The sequence below is a fragment of the Siniperca chuatsi genome, linkage group LG13, assembly GCF_020085105.1.
Source record: "Siniperca chuatsi isolate FFG_IHB_CAS linkage group LG13, ASM2008510v1, whole genome shotgun sequence".
Taxonomy (NCBI): domain Eukaryota; kingdom Metazoa; phylum Chordata; class Actinopteri; order Centrarchiformes; family Sinipercidae; genus Siniperca; species Siniperca chuatsi.
The window spans coordinates 14,829,770-14,853,402 of NC_058054.1; the positions used below are offsets into that span (position 1 = coordinate 14,829,770).

Genomic DNA, 23,633 nt, shown 5'->3' on the forward strand with positions numbered 1-23,633 from the left:
ATTGGACTTGCATACATCAGGTGGACAGAAACACGACTCCAAATGAATGATAATGTTGCTCCGTAACAGCTGGATGTGTAAATATACAACTGTTTGCCAACAGGTTCGCCATATCAACGTAAAAGGTGAATGTCAATGTTGGGTTCACAACATGTTTCCGTTGCCCCCAAGTGGCCAAAAAAAAAAAAAAGTACACATGAGTACATTCATGCTCCCCACAGGATGATCCTTTATGGGCACTTTTTTGAGCTTTTCCTTTAACAGCAACATGAGGTCATTGTGTATTGTGGATGGGTATCTCAATATCTAATAAGAAGTACATTAACACTCTCAGTGGAATAGTTTTGATTTTTAATGACATGTTGGCCAAAGAGCAACAAACATATCAGTGTGTTGTTTTTCAGTCCAACAACTTTTGTATTGTGGGGTGAAATATAAACACTTAGGTTTCAGGGACCATAAGCTATAAGTCTTGTAATATGTGTTAATTCCTGTGTGCAGAGTAGAATCAATCATAGGCATCATGTGAGATGTTTTGTTAGTTCATTGTAAGGCGTGCTATATGTTAAAGATGTTGGCATGGAAGTGCTTGTAAATGTGGGCACCTTGAGAACTATGAGTTGTAGCTTTTTTTTTTTTCAAGGAGAAACTGTAAATGTTGACAAATGACGCAATCGTGGGTGTAATGATACTCTGTGATATTTGACTGAGGTTAATGTCTTATAAGTGTGTTTGTTTGTGTGGTGCAGGTGTGCTGTTTAGTATTGAGGTCACTTCAACATTTTTTGCGGTGAGGAACTACTGGAGGGGCTTCTTTGCTGCCACTTTCAGCGCCTTCATATTCAGAGTGCTGGCTGTGTGGAACCAGGAGGAAGGTAAACTCAAAGTCCTTATTCCATCACTCTAATAATAGTTTTCTGCGTTTGTGTATCTGTGTGTGTTTGTGACTTTACTCGTGCTTTGATGTGTTTTTCTATGTTATCTTGTCTTCTCTCATAAAATTAGATCTGACCATCGTTAGGGAATATTACTTGAACATTTTAGTTCTATCATACTTTATATTTTTAATCACTTCAATGGGACAAAGGTCGATATTATTATTATTATTATTATTATTATTATTATTATTTAAAGCCTCCTATTGTGTATGAATTGTCATGTGATGATAGCATTCTGTATTTATAAACAGGTATTTCAATACAGTATACCAATATAAACATTTATTTATTTTAGTGTCCAGTCCCTATCAAAAGTCAGTGTAATATATGTGACATATTTCTGTACGGTCTACACTTTATTCCTCAGAGACCATCACTGCTCTCTTTAAGACTCGTTTCCGTCTGGACTTCCCGTTTGACCTTCAGGAGCTGCCAGCGTTCGCCATCCTCGGGTGAGTGCGTTTCTCTGGACTAACGCCACATTAAACTGATCCCAGAGCAGTTTGGCGCCTGAGTTACTGGAGAGATCTGAGCTCTCGTTCAGCCCCCCCCCCTCTCTCGTCTCTTCCTAGTCACATTCCTGTCGAGAGTCTGAAGGTTGATTTTGTATTCGATAAAAGGAGCATTAAATTAACGTTTTACTCTACTGATTACAATTAGAGGCCGTATCCATATCGTCACATGCCAAATTTGATTTGTTTGATGCCAAAACGTTTTAATAGAGAAAAACAATAAATTAACATTAGTTGGCTTCCTGTCAAAGAGCCACAGAAAAGTGACTGACTTAACCAGGCGCAGTAAAACCGTAGGGATATTTCAGTGGCAGTGTTATTCCTTTTCAGTGTAGCTGGTTTAGTTTTGTCCCAGGATGCTCTTCTGTTTCACCTTCAACAGACCAAACATGTGTGTCTTTGTCTGTTTCTAGGATTGCCTGTGGTTTCGGTGGTGCTCTGTTTGTCTACCTGAACCGGCTGATTGTAGAGTGCATGAGGAAACAGAAGACTATTAACAAGTTCTTGCTGAGGAAGTGAGTATCTGATCCCTGATGTTACACAGAACCTTTACACTTTGGTGGATCAACATTTTGGGAAATGCACTTGTTGCTTTCTTGCCAAGAGTTAGGTGAGAGGATCGAACCGCTCATGTCTGTACAGTAAGAGTGAAGCTACTGCCCAGAGACGTTAGCTTAGCTTAGCATAAAGACTGGAAACCGCTAGCCTGGTCTGTCCAAAGGTAGCAAAATCAGCTTGCTAGCACCTCTAAAGCTCGTTATATTTTGTGTGTTTGATCTGTACAAAAACTAAGGTGTAAAAACAACAAATTGTGCTTTATTATTTGTCAGTTAAATATTTGTCATATTTAACTGACAAATATGTTGTATCAATCATCTAACTCTCTTGGCAAGAAAGCGAATAAGTATATTTCCCAAAATTTTGAATTATTCCTTTAAAATCCCAATAAATATTGAATATGCATCTAGAAAACAGTTTAACTAGTTATACTGTAATTAAACCCAAGAAGGCTCAAAATCCTGCTTGTGTGCCCCTAAACTAATATTTAGATGAAGTCCTTGTATGAATTGGGTCAGTTTCACACATCACAGGGAGCTATTTATAGTTCCATCCTCACCACCCAGAAATCAAGTATGCACATACAGTGTGACAGGCACACCCATTAATGACCCCGCAGTCCATCTCTTCCTGTCAGACGTCTGGTGTATCCCGCACTCGTCACCCTGCTGATCTCCACACTTACGTTCCCTCCAGGCTTCGGCCAGTTCATGGCTGGACAGGTGAGAAAATACTTTCACACTCTTATGGCAGTATGAAAGCATGCCTTGACTGTTGGTAGATGATTGATGGTCATTTTAAATGAAGTGAGAGTTGGTGACAGGTTATGGGTCATTTTGTGATCCTCAGATTTGATAAGTTGTTCACTAGCTGTCATGTTTCCTGATGTTCTTTGCAGAGTCACAGCTAAAAGAGCATGTGTGTTAAAATATGTTATGCGAAATTTTAAACAACATTTTCTTTTATTCTTTTTTTTTAACACATACAGCCAACAGAAATTAATGCTAAGAGTTGCTGAATACAAAACTTGCTAGATGCAACTTTGCAGTATCTGTGCAAAAATAAATCCAAAAAGTAAGCCTCTGGTTCAGATTAAGTGGATGCGGACACGTTGTGCTGCCATTGGAAACATTTTAATAATTGACACAACAAAGTGAAATGTAGTTTAAGCTTTTTTAGGCAGAGATGCAGAGCACACATTTTTGTGCTAGTGTTAGTGCACTGCAAAATCATCCTGCATAACAAGCCGTTTAGTTTCATTTTGAGCCTTTCAGACTCTCAAAACAAGAAAAAAAAAATCTGCTAGTGGTTTGAGAGAATATCTTCTTTTTTTTCCTGTGCTGTTGTCCTTGTTTTCAGACAGTGATGCTCATTTACTGAGAAATCCTGACATAAAACAGAATAAGATACAAGACGGGTTGCTGCACAGGCATTAAGAAAATTAAACTTGTTTCTAGAAATGATTGAAACAATTGGAGTTTGTTTCATTGTAAAGCAGGTGAAATGATCTCACCCTGATGGCAGATTTTTTTTTTTCACTTAGAAAATCAAGAATTTAAAAGTCAATTACACCCAAAATGACCAATTAAAATGTAGTTTCTTTGTGCACAGATTACAATAAAGATTAAACTCCATTCAATATACTTTGTTTCACCAGGATAATCCACTCAACAATTAAAACATATCAACTAGTAGTATCAAACGCAGCATTTCCAGGAGATGTAGATCCCAGCGCAGGTCCTTAACAGGTCTGTCAGGTAGAGGGGTTAATAGGAAACAGACACTCGGATAACTTTTTTTTTCTTGTGTCGATTTGTCAGCTGACGCAGCACGAGTCTCTGGTCGCGCTGTTCGACAACCGCACGTGGTGCCGTCAGGGCGTGGCGGAGGAGTTCGACTACATTAGCCACCACCACGCCTGGAAACACCCCCAGGTCAATGTCTTCATCACACTCATCCTCTTCATCATCATGAAGGTAGGCCTTTGACATATGTCCAGAAAATGTGTAGGATTGGAGGACTTTTTGTGATTTGTCACACACACTTGTCTCTCTGTTCCAGTTCTGGATGTCCGCTGTGGCCACCACCATGCCTGTTCCATGCGGGGCCTTCATGCCAGTTTTTCTAATAGGTGAATAAAATCTACTGTGTTTTCTAAATGTTTCTACTGTATGTTTTTTATGTTTCTCCTGTAGGGGTAAGAACCCTTAAAAATAACTTATTAACTTAGCTGTATCTGTGTGTGACGGACAGGTGCAGCATTTGGCAGACTTGTTGGAGAGATCATGGCAACCATGTTTCCTGATGGCATACATGCTGATGGCAGCGTGTATCCCATAGTTCCTGGCGGTTATGCCGTAGTCGGTGAGTTGCTCCAAGTCTGTTTTTACACGCTGTACTTTAATTCACCATTTTGTATCTAATTTGCCTTGATAACTAATTTTCAGGCCACTTTTCACTTTTCCTTTCCTCTTCGGTGTGATTGAAATTGACGCCGCTGCAATGCTGCAGCTATTTTTATCATTTCATACCAGCTTATACAATGTGACTGATGAAAATTGATTCCACTTAAGTTGAACACTACATTTTGGACCGAAGTCAAAAAGAAAACGTTGAATTCATAATTGGCACGGTCGTGACTCACTGGTTGGTGTGACAGGATGGCGTTAAATGTTATGAATTAGAATGACATCCTGCAGAACATCTTGTTTGGATTTGCAGTAAACGCTTCTCTGATTAACACACAGATAGTTCGCACATTTAACATCACATATCGACATACCTGAATACCTGTTTAAAAACATGCCTGATCGCACAATAAATCCTCCTCTATTAACTGTATGTGAGTGACTTTAAAGAGACTAGACAGGAAAAAAAGGTTATTCTTTAATTCACTTCCCTCCTACACAGGTGCAGCAGCACTGTCTGGAGCAGTCACCCACACTGTATCCACAGCAGTCATAGTGTTTGAGCTGACTGGTCAGATCTCACACATCCTGCCTGTGATGATCGCTGTGATCCTGGCCAACGCCGTGGCCCAGTCACTCCAACCATCGCTGTACGACTCCATCATCCGCATCAAGAAACTTCCTTATCTGCCTGAACTGGGCATGGGCCATCACGAGTGAGTCTTTGTGTGCAGCGCTCGCATTACCCACCTGTTTGTTTTTAATGAATGTTGAGGATGGAGTCCCTTCTTTCTTTATTTTTCAAAATAATTTTTGATTATGTGCCTCTCACTTTTCTCCCTCTCTTGTTTCCTCATCTCACTGCTCCCCCTTCTCATCACTTACTCACTTTCTTCTTCCTCACCTCTTTCATGTTTCAGGAAATATAATATCCGTGTGGAGGACATCATGGTCAGGGACGTGCGCTACATCACTCTTAACTCTTCCTATCGAGACCTGCAGGAGATGCTGCTGACTGGTCAGCTCAAAACACTGGCCCTGGTTGAATCCAGAGGTAAGTAAGAAAATCCATTTTAACAAGTCTTGGGGTTCAACTTGATGCTAGTGCAGCAATCTTGTAAAATTTCAGGACTAGGTCTGGTATTGTGGAAAACGTTTCGATGCTAGTGCTGATATAATACCTGCTTTTCAGTACAGAAACCAAAATAAAACTGATTGATACTTTACTTTCAGGAATATAAAAATGTTTCTACAAATATCTTTTTAAAAAACAAAATATAAAATTGTCAAATTAAATGTTGTCAAAACACAAGCGGCCTAAATAAAATAGTCTAATTAGTAAAATTATGATTTAGAAGGTGAACTGAAACTGTCTGTTCCAAGAATAAGTCCAGAGAATTCATATTTGGTACTTGACAGTTTCGATACCCATCCTTATTCATGACAAAGGATTCAATTGTTTCATTTGCAATCAGTTGAAATTATTTCACCCTTTTTTGATAGGATTATTTAAAAAAACATTGTAAGGAAAATTATCATTTTAAACCTACAGTACACTCAGTTGCCAGTTCATTGTGTACATCTACAGAAGCTGAAACTAATGCAGTCTAATAGAACATTACTGCAATAAACCTTCATAAAGGTTGTTCCTATTGTTCCACTCTATTTATATCAATGAGGGTAGACTAAATATTAGAAACAAGTTTTACTATGACACATTACAATTCAACAGAACCACAAACAACAGCCTCCAAAATTATCATAAAGTTAAATCAACACCACTTTTATAACCTTCACGAACTGAGGATTTATTGCAGGACTGTTGTATTAGACTGCATTTGTTTTAGCTAGGTGTACCTAATAAACTGACTAAATGGCTTACTGAAATTGACATTTTTTTTGTATTATATGCTGACATAACCCCTTCATAACAGTTCTGCTTTTACCTCTGTGAGATTTGTCTGCATTGCCACCTTTATCTAATTCCCTAACAAATTTCCTTTTCTTCCCTCCTTTTCCTTCAGACTCCATGATCCTGCTGGGCTCCATAGAGCGACTGCAGCTCCAGTCTCTGCTCTCTCTTCAGCTGGGCCGCCAGCGGAGGCTGGAGTACCTCCGCCAGCTAGCCCAGGACAACGGCACCCAAGACCACCTGCCCAGCCTGACCACGGACAGCACACCCAGCTCCCCCAGTGCCCACACCCACATCAACGCCTCGACCAACACCAACGCTCGCCAAGCGGTCCGCTTCCTGGTGAGCACCCAACAGGTGTGAGGCGTCCGGGGGCGCCAGGGCTGGGCTGGGGCGAAGTCTGGCTTGGGTTGGGTTGTAGCGGTAGACTAAAAGTGGATCAGGCACAGCATGTGTGAAGCATGTAACAGTAGGTAAAGGCACAGATGGAGTTTTTGGACAGCTGTCGTGGTAAGTGTATACAAACTGTGTAAATGTCCTTTATTTCTACATTTACATTAACACATGTCTTCTGTGTCTCTGTCGTCTGTGCCCTTACCTGTGCTGTCCTGTTTGTTTATGTGCATGTGCTCGTATTTGTCTTTTCTGTGTTTTTCTGCTGTGTTTTCTGCTGTGTGTGTGTGTGTGTGTGTGTTGTGTCTGGCTTCCTCTGTTAATATTTTTTCCATGTAGATCTCCACAGAGGAGTCTTCCTCCTTCAGCCCAGTGGTTTCCAATGTTCAGCTTCCTCTTAAATCTGCCTTGAAAACTGTGTCTGCCATCAGCAACACAGAGACGCCAAATAGTATGTACTTTACGCCACTGCAAAAACACACACCGAGGAACACTGAGAACAAACTGATTTAAAATAGTCATATTTCAAATCCAAATTGAATGAAAACTTTTTGTTTTGTTTTCTCCCCAAGGCTCTCAGACCCTCTCCTCTCCTGACCAAGACAATGAGCTGCTGGAGGTGAGGGCGAGAGTGAGAAAGATATAATATTTGTGTGGGTGCAAGTGTACTGTATGAATGTGACACGTAGCGTATGCGTGGGTGTGTGTGCTCTCTCTGAGTCCACGCATATGCCGTCCACCTCCTCTTCCTCCTCCTCAACCCACAGGCAGCAGGGTTTTCCTGTGTGATTTCATGCTGTGGCCGTGGATTTTTGTTTTAAAACTTCTGCGAGTCATTGCCCCCCTCACTACACAACACATTCACTGCCAGTCAGACGCTTTTTGAACAGCCTACATTTTAGCATTTTGGGTAACATTTTAAGCAATGCATGATGGTGTCATGCAAGTGTGGTAAAAAATATTTTGCCTATATTTAACCCCTTAAACATTGTTCAAACTTGCAGAACTTTATTCTAATTCTAGTGGAGATCCCAAAGTTTACAAAGATGGCAAATATGTCAGGATCAGTTTTGGGGACATGTGTATAAACAATATTTCCATTTGATGGCATGATGCAGCCATTAAAACATGGAGTCTTGGGTTTAAATATTTCACTCAGTGTTAATATCATATAGCTCATGGTTCCCAAATGTTTTCTGTCATGCCCCCCTTTGTAAGCCAAGACAATTTCAAACCCCCCCACATCCTGCAAATTTTTATTGACCCGTAACAATATTAAGTCAATTACCATTACTAACAAAAGGGGCCAAGTTGAAATGTATTGAAATAACATTATCAGGAACATGAACTGCGTGTGCGTCTGCACCAGTTCTTCTTAGGTTTTGGCGTGTTAGCATGCTAACATTTGCTTATTAGCACTAAACACAAAGGTATTGGTCATGAACCAAAGTATTGGACAAATTAAAATTTTGACCTGATGATGGCTAGATAAAAAGTCAAAGGATCATCAAAGTTATTACGACTGATCCCGAGGAGAACATGAATGTTTGAACAAAATTTCATGGTAATCTATCCAAAAGTTGTTGAGACATTTCACTAGAAGCCAAAAACAATGGCTCTGCTCCCAACAGTTTGGGAACCACTGACTTACAGCAGCTTCAAGAAGAGCTGGAACAAGCTGATGTAATAGTGTGTGATACTGTCACACAGTGGAATAAGATGATTTCTTTCTACCTTAAAGCTACGCAAGGGGACATTTAAGGGAAACCATAAGGGCTCAAAGTGCTTAGCAAAAAGGTTAAAATGTAAGGTGTTCAGAAACCTTTATTCTGGCAGTGTATCTATCATCCAGTGTTGTATTAACATTGGGTTTCTTGTGCAGATCTTGTGCCCTCACCTTCATCTGTGGTGTAGTAATTATACCCTTTCAGCAACATTGTGCTTACATCACGGGGGACTTCTCCCAGCAGAAGTCAGACTGGGATCCAATGTTGCCGTGACACCATGTAAGGGGATAAAACTGTCCAGTTTCGCTGATGCTGTGTTAATGTTGTGTGTTGATGCCTTTTCTCCTCGACTGGAAGAGTCCGGCTGGGCCGGCTCCTCCTGAAAAAAGAAAGCCCAAGCCTAAACGAGTGAGGATCTCCATGGCGGTAAGATTGTCTGCCGCCTATAGACTGTTGCTTAGTAACCGTTGCCTTGCAACATGCACGTAGTGAGTGCTGGTCCAAAATATTTGTGGTGCACCAACCAAAGCATTAGAGTGGCTTTGCAGAGAGAGCGAGAGAGAGTGCGTGTGAGAGAAAGTGGTAAAGGTTTAATTGTCTTTTCAACATCAGTGTTAAACCAAATGTCTCATCAGCTTTCACTCTAAGCTGCTGTTAATGCTTGTTCTGTGTGTGGTTGTGTGTTTTTTGAGAATTTGTTTTGGGTTTTATTTTAAGGTGTTTGATTTTTTTTTTTTTCTTTTTTTAAGGTTTTGGTGTTGTCAGTAGAATTTTCTGGGTGCACTGTTTGACCCATAAACCAAACTTTTCCCTCACCTTTACCTCAGAAACTCAAGATATAAGTGATTCATTAGGTTACGGTTCTGTATTTTACAGTGACACCAACAGACAGAGAGAGCCCTGTGTAATATGTATGTGTTGGTACACTATGTATATAGTGTACATAAAGGTGTGGAGTTTTGGTGTACAATCTTACTTTGTGTATATAAACCTTTTGTGTGTGTGTGTATACAGGGACAATGCATGCCTTATTCTATTTTGTCTTTTAGGACTCTACTGAAGTGGAAGACTGCATGACCCCATCAGACGTGAGACTCTGCACTAACAGAAAATATACAAAAATGAGTTTTACAATGCAAAGTTTAGAAGTGTTAGTGTCTTGTCATCCTTCTGGTTGCAGATAGTGGAGTGGGAGGAGCAGCAGCTCGATGAGCCGGTGGATTTCAAGAACTGCAAGATTGATCCCGCCCCCTTCCAGCTGGTGGAGCAAACATCTCTGCATAAGGTACAACATAAACAAAAAGCCCTGAACACACTGTGAGATTAAATGACTTTTTTAACATAGTAGCCTATTTTCCTCATCATTCAATATGAATATTTAACAATAAATGCCCAGTATTTTAGTGTTTTTAATTTCTGACAATATATTTAGCAGTTACCTCACTGAGCCCTGTTACAAGTGGACATATTACACAAACCACTAACCAGTAGTCTAAATGGCCTCTCTGGTGTTACAGCTTAACATACGGGACATGGCACTAATGGTGTTATGAGATCCTTGAACACCTGGTGAATATGAAAACAGTGCTTCTAATGAATATGCATAACACTTAATTATAATTGCTTATTTTTATTGTAGTAGTGGAAGAAGTACTCAAATTTTTTACTTAAGTAAAAGTAGCAATACCACAGTGATCCTCTGATCCTCTGATATTGAATAAATTTAGAGAGCGAGCAAGCAAGACGACTGAAAGAGACACGTCTCTAGTTACTGATTATACTTTCTATTCTGTGCCAGGAAAGCTCCAAGAGATGCGTTATTCAACAGAACTATGTGAAAGATGAAAGCAAGACGAGTGGGAAATTAATGATCTACAGTAAGAAATAACTGTCACGGTGTGCACTGCACTCGATATACGATAAACATACTTTATCTGTTGTTAACAAGGCATATCATTTATCATCTATCATCTAGACATAGAGTGGCCTACACACCAGTACAAACTGACACAATGCTTTCCGTGATGTCGACCCATAGTATAGTACAAAGCACTCCTCCGTGCACACCTGTAAACATGAGGAAAAGAAAGTTAATTTTGTCGTAGAAAAGGTTTCAGTCGTAGTCATCTGGACACTGTTTTCAGAATCAAGACGTTTCGGCTCCCATCCGGAAGTCATTCTCAATGTGAAAAAATTGGACGGGAACTGGAAATTTAAGCTACTCTGAGTTACATAAACCCTGCCCTCAGGAGGGAATCTGCCTGAGTATCTGTTAATAGCTAGTTTCACCTGAAACTGACCTAATAGTTTCAAGATGGCCCAGTAATCAGTAATCAGGCCTATTGTTTTCTGGCTGCATCTACTTCATCACTGTTAAGTGCCTGATTAGCATGTGATAGGCGTGACCAAGGTGATAATACACTCTGATAGACTTTGGGCAGATTAAATCTCAGACCACCATTTCTGTTCAAAGAGGGGTTCTCTTTCTTCACAAAAATGGCTTCCTTGACGCCCCGTTCAAACCAACTCTTCTCTCTACTAAGAATCTTCACCTCGCTGTCTTCAAATGTGTGGTTTGTAGCTTTTAAATGCAAATGCACGGCGCTCTGTAATCCTGAGTTAGCGTGTCGTCTGTGCTGATAAAGTCTTTTGTGAAGTGGCTGTTTGGTTTCGCCTATGTACCGTTCTTTGCAGTTTTCCTCACTGCACTGAATGGAGTAGACAACATTGCTCTGTTTTTCTGTCATTGGTTGAGATCCAACCAATGGCTACAAGAAGAAGGTTATAGACTGTCTACAGAAGCTTGGCTCTTTTAAGAATGACTTCCGGATGGGAGCCGAAACGTCTTGATTCTGAAAACAGTGTCCAGATGACTACAACTGAAACCTTTTCTACGATAGAACACTCCTGGACGAATGAGGGACTACACCGTCTTATTTTGAAAGTTAATTTTAGTGTACCTGTAAACGTTTAACTATGACCCTTGGGTCAGGAGCAATATAGGGACAAAGACGGCGCCCACCTTCGGCGCAGTGTGGCCTCGAATGGTTTGAGGTTCACTTTCATTCATAAAACTGTGATTACATACATGGTTGGTTGGTGTCCAAAGTGTAGCTCGCCTAGCTGACACAGTGACCATCTTAAAAGGCAAAAATATCATGTTGTCTGATCCTGGTCTAACAATTTCCATAACCTTGATCCAAAATGCAAATGAAAGCCCTCTCTGAGTCTGTATCTAGGCCATGACCCGTCTCTCCACCTCCTCCTCCACAGACTCACACTATCTTCTCTCTGCTGGGTCTGGATCATGCCTATGTGACCAGCATGGGACGTCTGGTTGGAGTGGTCTCTCTCAAAGAGGTGTGCATCTCTGTGTCTCCTTCAATTGTTAAAGCTTCTGATATGAGACTGTTTTATGTATATGATCACTAATGCTCATCCTCTCTCTCCCTGTTCCCTTTTCTCTTTCTTTACCTGTTTTTTATTTTTTACTTCCACTGGCTCTGCTGTCTTTGTTTTGGTTTTGTTTTTTTTCCCTGCTGGCTGTGGCTCTGTATCTCCAGCTGCGTAAGGCCATAGAGGGCTCAGTGACAGTGACCGGAGTAAAAGTGCGCCCTCCATTGGCCAGTTTCCGTGACTGTGGGAACAGCACAAGTGTATCTGAGGTAACAGAACTACACAAGCTGTGCATCCGCCACAGGGGGCTCTCGTTGCCACGGGAACCCAACCCTCCTGACGTGGAGGACCAGCCAGATCTCCCGTACAAAGAGATCCCTGTTAACTTCTCGGACCAATCGAATTTGCAGTTTGAAACCAGCCCCGGCGATGTCACAAATCAGTCGTCAGAGTTGGTGCTCCAGGAAAGCCCCTCGTTCACCGAGGACCAATCAGAGTTCACTTTTGACTGCAGCCCCTCCCACACTGAGGAATCAGAGCTGGCCTGTGACTATGACCCCCCGACCCACACTCCTGAGCCGGACGAAACAGAGCAAGAGCAGGGGAGTCCATCTCTGAACAAGGACCTATCAGGACCTGAGGGAAAGGGTAGCCCCGCCCACACTGAGGATCAATTCAAATGATCAGAGGGGATCCATACTGTCGCCTCATGAATGTTGATGTTTCTTACATTTGTAGGGGTCACTCTCAGTCTAGATACCCGTGTTTCTAACGTTGTGGCGTGCGTGAGTGAGCGAGTGAGTGAGCGTGAGTAGATGTGACATTTAGTATTGTGTTTCTAACTGTGCGGATGCCTGGATAAAGCATGTAGTCATGGATCAAGCTGGTTTTAATCTATATTTTGTCAACAAATCCCATGAAAAGACCAAAACCGACAATGGGTTTGTCTGTCTCTTAACACTTTCTGCCTTCCCTGCCCTATCTGTGGCTCTTTTATTCCTATTATAGACGTAACTCTTTAAAGGGGAACACATCAAAGTCTGTTCACAGGTCTCGGGGAGTACTACTGCATATGTGAATAAAGCCTTTTGTTGCTCCAGAAGGAGCTGCGCGAAGCCTGATAAATTGCCTCTAGCAATGTTCGAATTACACCGTGGCTTTTGGGGGGAGCCCTATTTTTCGGGGGTGGGACGGTACTGTACACATGGACGCGCATACATGAATGCGCCTGCCTACGCACAAACATATACTATCAACACATTTCAATTCATACAGAAAACATTTAGCCTTGGACAACAAAGAAACAGAAGAAATATTTATTCACTCTCCACAGTTTTTTTTTTTTGTCCAACAATGTCATAAGAGTTAAGAGACGTGATGAGGGTGTGAATCACTATTAAAAAAATGCTAATGGCTCATGGGATTTGTTGAATAAGAAAAATATAGACTATCGCCAGCTTCATCTTTTAAATGTGTGTGTGTGTGTGTGTGCGTGTGCGTGAGAGACACTTTTTGACTTTCTTTGCCATGCTCAAATCTGGTCCAGTCTCTTCAACATAAGTTGAGTCTTCATGCCAAAATAACATCCTGTAAACACGACTTCAAACATTACCAGGAGAGAAATAAGTCACACGCAAATAACAAAGGGGAAAAATAAAAGGAGCAGCAAATAATAATAGAGAAGAAAAGCACAGAAGAACAAAGACGTGGAACATGATTCTAATGAGCACATGATGCTATGAAATCAAACTTCTACCTATTTACTAGCACTGGACTAATACATCAGAGGGCCAGAATTAATGATATAGGGGTGTTGGTCATATGTTGGCTGATATGCAATAAATTTACAGTAATAATGCAGTAAAAGGTGATTTAATAGCAACAATGTCATCATTAGTTTGTCCAGACGCCATTGTTTACAACACTTTGCAGAGTTACATGTCACAGCATGTCATTATCAGTATTTTTATTTTACTACCAAATATTGGTGTCCATGTCAGCCCCAGAAATCCCCCCCTGGGATCTACTGTTCACACGATGACAAAGGCAGCTTCCAAAGAGCCACTAAGCTTAGTACAGGGCTCCAAATAATGATGAAGCACATTGTAATTACCATGAGTATAATTTACTGCACATGTAGCCTTGTTTGGCTTTATAGGGGCTGGTTCAATAGGGGCAATGAAGACTGTGAGTCTTGTCACTTGAACTGCCTCTACATTTTCTGCTATGTGAATTTACTGTGTTTAACATGTTTCTAGCATGATAAAGGAACAACACTTGAGCTCCGAGTGAAAGGAAGATACTGGCTGTTGTACAGAGCACACAAAAACACACACACACACACACATACACACACTTATATGCACACATGTATGCGGCCTGTAGATATTAACACCGTGATATGTTACATGTATCTTAATCCAGCCTGGCCTCTAATGCGATGCTGAGAAATGTAACTACTGTATGAAGCACAGTGATACCGACAAGTTCAAAAACTGTTGTAGAGCAAAGCGTGTGTGAGAGTCCTTGTTACGACTTTTAAATGGATGTAAGTATTTTAGCTTCATGCAACAATTTTTAGCCATATTTTAATCTTACATGATATCATTGCAGCACCACCATCTCTGGCTCATTTTTGTCCCTGTAAACATTTGTGCAACAATTTATTAACGTCCTAACTTTTTGTTTGCATATAGAATATGAAGTAGTGCTCGCCATATAAGATAACGTATAAGGAGTTAAATCTAGAGAGCGTATAAGCTAATTTGCAGCGTATCTAGTTAAGCAATAAGTCTGTAGTATCTCCCTTTATATGACACTGGCCTGTATATGCTTTGTACATATGAAAATACACGGATGAGTTCTACGTACATGCTATTGTACATAGGAGAATTATGCATTTGAAATCCAACAGCCATTGTTATTTTTCAGAGAACATGAAATTGTTTTTGTACATGAGTGAATGATTAAATAAAAAAAAAAATTTAAAAAACACCTTTAAAAGATAAGTTGAGAAATTGTGTTTCTTCCTTGTGTGTTCAGTTTGTGTTTGTGAGGGGAGAAAAAAGACAAAATCTTTCAAAAAAATCATATTTATATTCTGGTATGCAGGACATTCAGACATTCAGTATCAAACGTAGCCCAACCCACATGACACAGCATGACCCAGAAATAACAACACTACAAAATATCCATAGAAAACCAACGCAATAGCAACACATGACTCTTCACAAAAATGTACAAAACTCAGTTTGAACAACAGCTTTACATTCTGGTTGAACTCTCTGATATATATATATATATATATATATATATATATATATACACACACTGTTTGCAGCAGCCATAAACGGAGCAGGATCAGTACATGAAAGGCCTGGAGGATGAGAGACAGAAGGCAGCGAGTGGAGTAGAGATGATCAGAGGAAGGAGAAGAGGAAGAGGAGGAGGTGGAGAGAGGTTAACAGTGAAAGCAGATAGATTATGTCATATCCAGAATCAACACGGACTCAAAGAGACATAAAGATGGACAACACATCACATCAAAAACTCTTTCTCCTCCTTCTTCTCATCTACTTCATCCCTCTCCTCTTCATCGAATGACGCCACACCAGAGGAAGCCCGGTCAGAGAAGAAGCTTCTGGGGCTGCAATGCCACACTGGGACCTCATGAAACACGCTGCCTTCCTCCTCCTCGTCCTCCTCATCCTCCTCTCCAGGAGACTCGGAATGAGAGGTGGAGTAGCAGGAGTCGAACCTGCTGCTCCTGGCCCGGGGCCTCCACTCAGGCTTGTGGTGGATGCAGACCTCGCTGCGCTGCTCCCGCAAAGGCGCCGGCTGCTCCTCGTGATCATCTAGCCTCTCCTCCTCCTCCTCTTCCTCCTCCAGGAATGGACTCATGCAGTCGCTGGGTAAAGTAGGTGAATTGGTCTGGGATAAATGTGGGTCATTGTGAGACGCAGGCCTACCACAGAGCAGACTGCTGCTACTGCTGCATCCCAGGGGACTATCGGAGGGCGGTGCCTCGCCGCCATCAACCTCAGGCTGGCACGGCGCTCCGGTGATAGGACTGGATGTGGCGCCGTCTGAGGGAGGAGCAAAAAGTCAAAACACCTGGTGATGGATGGATAACTGGGGGAGGGGATGGGAAGATGAGGTGTTTTGTCAGTGATGATGCAGAAACGATGAGTGAAATTAGACGAAATGAACAAAATGGCGGCGACTGTGGATACCTGAGCTCTGGCTGGAGAAGGTGTGTGTCTGTCCGTTGGTGTGGGAGTCCTCGTCGTTGGAGTCTTCCTCGTCGTCGTCATCCATAGACGCCCAGGCACGCAGCTTAGCCTCAGCGATGGCAAACTGCTCAGCCACTCCTAGCAGGAACACACGTCCAATAAATTAGTGCAGTGGTTTCCCTTCTCTTTTTTTTGGCTTGTGACGCCTTAAAATAAAGGAATGGCTGAATGGTTTTATGTGTCTACCTGTGAGCAGTTAAACCAAACAGTGATTTTCTTTCGTGTCTTATTTGAATTTTCAGATGTAAAAGATTACAGGAAAGTCTGAAAAAAAGAGCATGAATCCCATAGAAAAAATATGTTTTTCTGCTTTTGCATCCCGCTAATCATCTCAAGATGCCTCAGATTTATCGTGTGACTCATTTAAGGGTTTTAATGTATCTAACAGAGTGAGACCAGGAAAATCCGAATGTTCCAGTGTTTTTGTCAGTACATCAAAATCTATATTAAACAGGGTTGGAGTAGTACTGCAACCCTGTCTTATACCTCTTTTTTGGAAGTTAATTTGTTTACATATTGCCAGCTTTTACAGATTTTTTTTGTATTTATGACATTGTTTTAATTATGTCATATGCTTTTCCCCTTATACCATTTTCAAAAAATTTTAAGGATAGGCAAAGTTTATGTCAAACATAGGGCTTTATAATCTGCCGATTGTGTGCTTGATAATAGTGTTGTCTATAAAATATCAGATAATTGTTAAAGAAACGCCCATCATAATTTCCCTGAGCCCAAGGTTACATCTTCAGATTCCTCATTTTGTCTGACCAACAGTCGAGAATGCAAAAATATTCAGTTTACAATGACATAGAACAAAGTCAAAAATACTCACATTTAAGAAGCTGGCATCAGCAAATGTTTAGCATTTTGCTTGAAAAGTAACTCTTTAATCGATTATCAAAACGGTTGATGTTAATATTTTGTCCATCGGCTAATCGATGAATCAACAGTCAATCAACAGTTTCAGCTCTCGTCACAAGCTTTTTTGAAATCTACAAAGCAAGAAGCATTGATCAAGATGAGAAGACAAAAGATGAAGACTTTATATTGTACATGATGTACACTCACTATGTACCCTACTTCCCTCCTCTCTCTCATTCTCTCTCTTGATCAAACCACGCCGATGTCACCGGAGCCAGAGAGGATGAGTCACAGCAAAACAACAGGAGCTGTTGTACCATTGGTGGGCAGTTAAGTGTTCTGGGAGAGTGTCTGATAGGCCACCATCTGCTGCCAAGACAAGCCATCACCCAAGAGACAGCGCGGTGGGCAGGGCCAACCACTGACATGCAGGAGTTTTAGGGGATTAGGTGCCTAACAGAAGGTGGGAGCCCGCCAGATGATGCTGGAGCTAAACCAAGCTAAGTAAGAGGATGCCCACACAAACAGACAAGTGACATACAGACACCGGCTAGTTACACAGTAAAAGCTGGATCCAAAACAAATCCTTGGTTAAAGGTCACAGAGATGAATACCTGCAGCAAACCGGGCCTCCTTCTCTCCTTCAGTCAGATGGCAGTAGGAGCTAAAGTGGGAGTGGGCGGCCGGTGGTGGGTCAGCAGGTTTTGGCCAACCTTTCCACTCAATGAGATGGGCGACCCGGCCCTGAGCCAGGGAGGTGGGCTTTGTCACATGGTCCCTCACTGCCTGAGAGATACCTGGACACAGAGAGAGAGAGGTAGAGGTCAGAGTCTGAAGTTGTGACTCAAGAAATTCAAGACATTTAAAAACGCAAAAAGCAAAAAAGGTTTTTACCATTTAAGGAGGATCTGGCAAGTGCTGCAAACTCATGGATGCCGACACTTTTCCTCGAGTCTGCTGGAGATTTTCCTGACTTTGGAATCATTTCAGTCTCCACAAATTTCACCTGGAAGACAGATTCGATTTGAGCAAAACTCAATGCACAAAAGCAGCAAATAAGCTCTGTTCCGCCCACTTTTGTGTGTCACATCCAGCACTCCTCAGCTATTTCAGTATTTCCCCAAAACATTAAATGTTTACTTTGCCAATACTTACACTGTCCAATTTTTTGGGAGAATCATTCTAATAGCATCTAAATGAAAGCTCAAATTCAAATATGAATCACAGGACAAACTCACTGACAGACAAAACGACTGAGGCCTCCATGCCAAAATAAAGGCTTCATCCCAAGTGGAGATCTACACTACTTGAAAAAAACAAACACTTTTCCTACCTCTTCCTCTCTTTGTTTCTCCCTTCTTTCGCTATTCCTGGACCTCAGCCTCATCGTGGACATGCAGAGATGGTGTCACAGTGTAGCGAACCAATACAACTAAAAGTCACAGCTTGGGTGTACTAGTTTAAACCACCGGGCAGACAAGCAAACAGCTATGCCCTACATTTACTGCACAGATGCTAAAGCCATGGTAAGCCGGTGAAACCGGTTAGAATGGTTGGGGTTGAGGGAGTTGAGGGCAGTGGTGACAGTCTCATATGCGACTGGGCAAACATATGGTGTGTGACCAGCTCCGGTAAGCAGCTCCAGCCAAGCCTGCTCACCCCAAAGCTGTTGATCCCTATTAAAAGTGATAGTGCTACCTAACTAACTCCATGTCCCAAAAAAAAAAGTATAATTTCCACATATGACTGCACCTAGTAGATCTCGTGGGTCAGCTGAATCTGTGCCTGCAGTGCATGGGAGCGGCTTGGAATATGTCTTGTTTTGAGGGCAGGTGAGTCTTTCAATAAGCAGGAAACATGTTGCCTCATCACAACTCTGAGCACGTGTATGACTTGACAGATACCCTTAAGCAGATTGGCTCCCAAAGCAGCTAAGAGAGAAGAGGCTCCCGACTGCGGTTAAAGGCTTACGTTAAAGTCAAAAATGAAAAAATAAGTAAATGTATGTCAAGAGGCACGCAGGCAGGTAGGGACCTGGGAGGCGGCGATATGAAGGTGCAAACAGCTCTCACAGCCCGGGCTGACGCTCAACACTCCTCAAGGGGTGAGCTTCAGCTGCAAAACACACACCTGTGAGCACCACAGACGTCACTCATGCTCAACACTGATAAACACACCACTTGTTCAGCATGTGGAGCTCAGACACCCGGATGTCAGCGCCATGGACAGCTCACCTCTTAAATCATGTCAACAAATAAGACTCACGCTTACTTTGAACTAAATAGAGACCGCAAGAGCTGCTAGAAATGTGGATTATATTAGGTCATATGACAGTGTAGCAGCATCTGTCACCACCTACACACTGTATACCAGTGGTTCACCTCCCAACCTCCTAAAAACTGCCAAATATAGATTTCCCCCTCCAAATGATTGATTGATTGTTTCATTTGGATCATTTTTACCCCACAAGAAAAGTCAGGAAAAAATCATATAAATAGATATAGCAAAACAATGTTATTTTCTTCTTATTAATCCGATTAATCATCTCGTGACTGCTCAGATTTATCTTGCGACCCAAAGGAGGGGGCCCGACCCTTAGGTTGGGGACCACTGCTGCAAACAGTATGTAGGTCACATCCTTTTCATTTGGTTTAAACTTGCGATCTCTGGTCATCTGTTGATGCAGTTATCTGTTTTAGTGCTGAAAAGATTTGTTTATTGAGAAGTCAACAGATTTTGATAACTGATTAATGGATTAAGTAATTTATCAAGCTGAAAATCCTAACCTTTATAGACTAAATGATTTATAGAAGAATAATTGACAGGTAATAATGAAAATAATCATTCCCTATGATATTTTCCTCTTTTATTTATAACCAGTGCACCTGCACATGATTTGGCATCTGGAGCTGTTAATTGTGTGATGTTGCTTTTAAAAACTCACACTTGAAAATGCTGACTGCCAATCCTCTTTTGCAGCTGACAAATGCTGCTAATTGGCGTTCATCCTAACAACAACCGCATGTGTAGCAGCGTTGGCAGTTGTAATTAAGTTGCTTAAAGTCTGTGTTTGGATTATTTTGTCCACTCCCTGCAGAGGCAGACTGGTGTGTGCCTTTTTTTTTTTTTACATTAACATACTCATGACTAAACATGTCTCACAGAATTATCTGACATCCGCCGAGCCAGTGATGTGACTTATAGGACCAACAAGTGGGATCGAGTTCAGCCAGTCTGACTGCAGCATCTTTATCTCTGAGTCTGTCTGGCGTGAATGGAGGGAGCTGCAGTGCTGAGGGTTTTTTTGTGTCTGCAAACGGTTTAATTCAAGCGACAGAAGCGACACGCTGACGGCTGAAAAACACATCACCCCGCCATTTATGGGTGCAGGCCTGTAGCCTGCAATTATGGGGAAAATAACGCACGAGAGGCGCGGATGCAGCAGCAGGTCTCCTGGCAACCTCTGAAGTCTCCATCTGCATACCAATAGCTCCATACCTGCATCGGATAAACACCACGGAAATGACAAGAGCCCCCTGCCCTCTCTATACGCATCTCTTCACGATGCTCGTGTGGTTGTTATTATTTCGGTACCTACCTGTAAGTCGGACCGCAGCGGCTCATGATAATGCGCTTAATTGTCTGCAATCCGATCAACAGATGACACCGCGCGGTTTGTCCTCCTGCTGCAGCTCCTGCTGGAGATCATTAATGCCACACAGTCGGCGGGAACATTTTCCTAACTCCCGCATTAGCTCTCCAGCACATTTGTTGCTCGGTATATGGGTTACATAGGCTGTCCAAATGTCTCCCGATGGTGAGCGTCATCAACGTAAGGCGGTGTCACCCCTCCTCCTCCTCCTCCTCATCATCATGCAGCCAAGATCAAGATACAGTAGCTTTGGCCCTAGAAGGCACTGCAGCTGATTTATATATATACACACACACACACACACACACATTTATATATGTGCCATCATGCCAATTTGACCTTATTAGTCCTGTTATGTCCATTATAAGATACAACAAGAGACTTATTTAAAAATAAAACACATTCACTGTCTGTCTGCTGGTTTGTAGTCATTTGTGCAAATAAGTTTCGGGTAACACTTTACTCTCACCCTCCTATTTTATAAACATATATAAACATTTAATAAATGGGTTATAACACACTATAAAGTAGTTGTAAGCAGATATAAGGACATTTAATAGTTTTGCTAAATGTACAGTATTTTCAACAATTTTACCTTCTCCTAGACATATTTTATATTTTTACAACTGTGTTTCACTATTTTCATTATCTGTCTCATTATCTGTTTAGACAAGCAGCCAGCTATGGAGTTATGGGTATTGAAAAATACATTGATAAAGACTTTTATATATAAATGCTAAATGGGAGGATAAAACTCAAATGTACAGTGACTATTACTTAATATTGTAGTCTTGTGCAAAAATGAATTTTATGACGTCTATCTTTCACATATTTTGTTCATATGGAACATATTCCTACACAGCTTTGTGTTTAATCGATATACCTCAAACTAATTTAACACACAACAAAACTGAGGCCAGATTTCCAGCATACCAGTACTGATTGTATCTGAGACACCAGGCAAATTATTAATGCTGAAGTGATTAGCTGATTAATCAATAGACCAGTTTGATAATTAAGTAATTTATCAGGCAAAAATGACAAACTCCTTCTTAAATGCTCCTTTACTCCGTTAACATTGTATATTGAATATCTTTGTTTTATTGACTGCTTTTGGGCTACATTTGAAGTTGTTATGTCTAGTTCTGGGAACATTTTCCCCTTTTTTCTGACATTTTATGTACTGAACGTGTGTGGGTGTGTATATATATATACATAAAAAAAAACCCACTTCGTCCTTCACCCTCCGCGGGTGGTCTCATCCTTCGAGCTCGGGTCCTCTACCAGAGGCCTGGGAGCTTGAGGGTTCTGCGCAGTATCTTTGCTGTTCCCAGTACTGCACTCTTCTGGACCGAGATGTCTGGTGTTCTTCCAGGGATCTGCTGTAGCCACTCCAGTTTGGGGGTCACTGCCCCAAGTGCTCCGATGACCACGGGCACCACTGTCGCCTTCACCTTCCAGGCCTTCTCCAGCTCTTCTCTGAGCCCTTGGTACTTCTCTAGTTTCTCATGTTCCTTTTTTCTGATGTTGTCATCACTTGGTATTGCCACGTCAACCACAACGGCTTTCCTCTGCTGTTTGTCCACCACCACGATGTCAGGCTGGTTCGCCATTACCATTCTGTCAGTCTGAATCTGGAAGTCCCACAGGATCTTGGCTCGGTCATTCTCTACCACCTTTGGAGGTGTTTCCCACTTTGACCTCGGGGTTTCCAGTCCATACTCAGTGCTGATGTTCCTGTACACTATGCCAGCTACTTGGTTATGGCGCTCCATGTATGCTTTCCCTGCCAGCATCTTACAGCCTGCAGTTATGTGCTGGATTGTCACAGGGGCCTCTTTGCACAGCCTACACCTTGGGTCTTGTCTGGTGTGGTAGATCTGGGCCTCTATTGCTCTGGTGCTCAGGGCCTGCTCCTGTGCAGCCATGATGAGTGCCTCTGTGCTGTCCTTCAATCCAGCCCGCTCTAGCCATTGGTAGGATTTCTTGATATCAGCCACTTCAGTTATGTTCCGGTGGTACATCCCATGTAGGGGTTTGTAGCGTACAGTCTCAGGGTGCTGGATTTGGATTTGGGATGGAACCCTCCATGCATGGTGAGGAGCTTTCGCGTCTTAACGTCTGTGGTCTGTATCTCTTCCTTTGGCCACCTTATTATTCCTGCAGGGTATCTGATCACTGGCAGGGCGTAGCTGTTTATTGCCTGGGACTTGTTCTTGCCATCGAGCTGACTTCTTAGGACTTGCCTTACTCGTTGGAGGTATTTGGCCGTTGCTGTCTTTCTTGTTGCCTCTTCGAGGTTGCCATTTGCCTGTGGTATTCCAAGGTACTTGTACCCATCCTCAATGTCTGCAATTGTTCCTTCTGGGAGTGAGACCCCTTCTGTGTGGACTACCTTCCCTCTCTTTGTCACCATTCGACTGCACTTCTCAAGCCCGAATGACATCCCAATGTCAGAGCTGTAGATCCTGGTGGTGTGGATCAGTGAGTCGATGTCCCGCTCGCTCATAGCATATAGCTTGATGACTTTGAGACTTTCTGATGGTACTTCACTTAGCCGTTGTAATTGGCATCAGGGTTGCCTTGCATTCATCTTCGCCATGATCTTATCTTTCAGGTCAGTCGCTGCCTCGTTCAGCGTGATTGCACTTGGCGCTTCGTACCCAATCTCTGGTTGAGCCAGAGACTACAGGTCAGAGGGGAGCCAGCGGCAGCTCCCCTCTGACCTGTAGTCCTCCCCCTTGCCGTAGCATTTGTGTTGTATCTCGTCAATCTCAAGTTGTGATAGCAGTTGCCGCTTGTGGATGTTGGAACACTGAGCTACTAGTTGCTTCGCTGTAAGCCTTGATTGTGGGTTTCGAAGTAACCATATTTTATATATATATATATATATATATATATATATATATGAAGCTACCATGTTTAGTCTGCTGTGTCCACTGCACTTTATGGAGGGTCAGTGGGGGGGTCTATAGCTCAGTTAG

At 42.1% G+C, this 23,633-nt stretch overlaps 2 protein-coding genes across 13 annotated transcripts in view; one reads left to right on the forward strand and one right to left on the reverse strand.

The window, feature by feature from the left end:
* clcn2a (chloride channel, voltage-sensitive 2a) overlaps positions 1-14,852 on the forward strand; it is a 41,478-nt gene extending 26,626 nt beyond the window's left edge. For 5 of the 11 annotated variants that reach the window (XM_044218940.1, XM_044218941.1, XM_044218935.1 and 2 more), the window contains 17 exons: positions 750-875; positions 1,306-1,390; positions 1,864-1,965; positions 2,628-2,730; positions 3,829-3,984; positions 4,070-4,139; positions 4,262-4,372; positions 4,919-5,132; positions 5,337-5,470; positions 6,441-6,685; positions 7,061-7,172; positions 7,294-7,340; positions 8,806-8,874; positions 9,498-9,536; positions 9,629-9,733; positions 11,722-11,808; positions 12,012-14,852. In XM_044218940.1, the coding sequence (XP_044074875.1) occupies positions 750-875; positions 1,306-1,390; positions 1,864-1,965; positions 2,628-2,730; positions 3,829-3,984; positions 4,070-4,139; positions 4,262-4,372; positions 4,919-5,132; positions 5,337-5,470; positions 6,441-6,685; positions 7,061-7,172; positions 7,294-7,340; positions 8,806-8,874; positions 9,498-9,536; positions 9,629-9,733; positions 11,722-11,808; positions 12,012-12,527 (2,321 nt within the window). In that variant the 3' untranslated portion in view covers positions 12,528-14,852. Of the gene's footprint in view, positions 1-749; positions 876-1,305; positions 1,391-1,863; positions 1,966-2,627; positions 2,731-3,828; positions 3,985-4,069; positions 4,140-4,261; positions 4,373-4,918; positions 5,133-5,336; positions 5,471-6,440; positions 6,686-7,060; positions 7,173-7,293; positions 7,341-8,603; positions 8,875-9,497; positions 9,537-9,628; positions 9,734-10,246; positions 10,326-11,721; positions 11,809-12,011 lie in introns of those variants that run through there. The other 6 variants (XM_044218938.1, XM_044218939.1, XM_044218945.1 and 3 more) reach the window with 5 other exon arrangements.
* Positions 14,853-14,920: 68 nt separating this feature from the next.
* On the reverse strand, positions 14,921-20,868 carry fam131a (family with sequence similarity 131 member A). Of its 2 annotated transcripts, none has more exons than XM_044218948.1 (5): positions 20,596-20,868; positions 17,892-18,003; positions 17,612-17,794; positions 16,077-16,214; positions 14,921-15,929 (listed from the first exon to the last, which is right to left on the reverse strand). In XM_044218948.1, exons 2-5 carry the CDS (start codon positions 17,980-17,982, stop codon positions 15,382-15,384), a joined length of 960 nt encoding a protein of 319 aa, XP_044074883.1. In that variant the 5' UTR covers positions 17,983-18,003; positions 20,596-20,868; the 3' UTR covers positions 14,921-15,381. The 2 variants fall into 2 exon arrangements, with proteins under 2 accessions (XP_044074883.1, XP_044074882.1); XM_044218947.1 differs by lacking the exon at positions 20,596-20,868 and adding an exon at positions 18,331-19,188.
* Between the last annotated feature and the right edge of the window lie 2,765 nt (positions 20,869-23,633).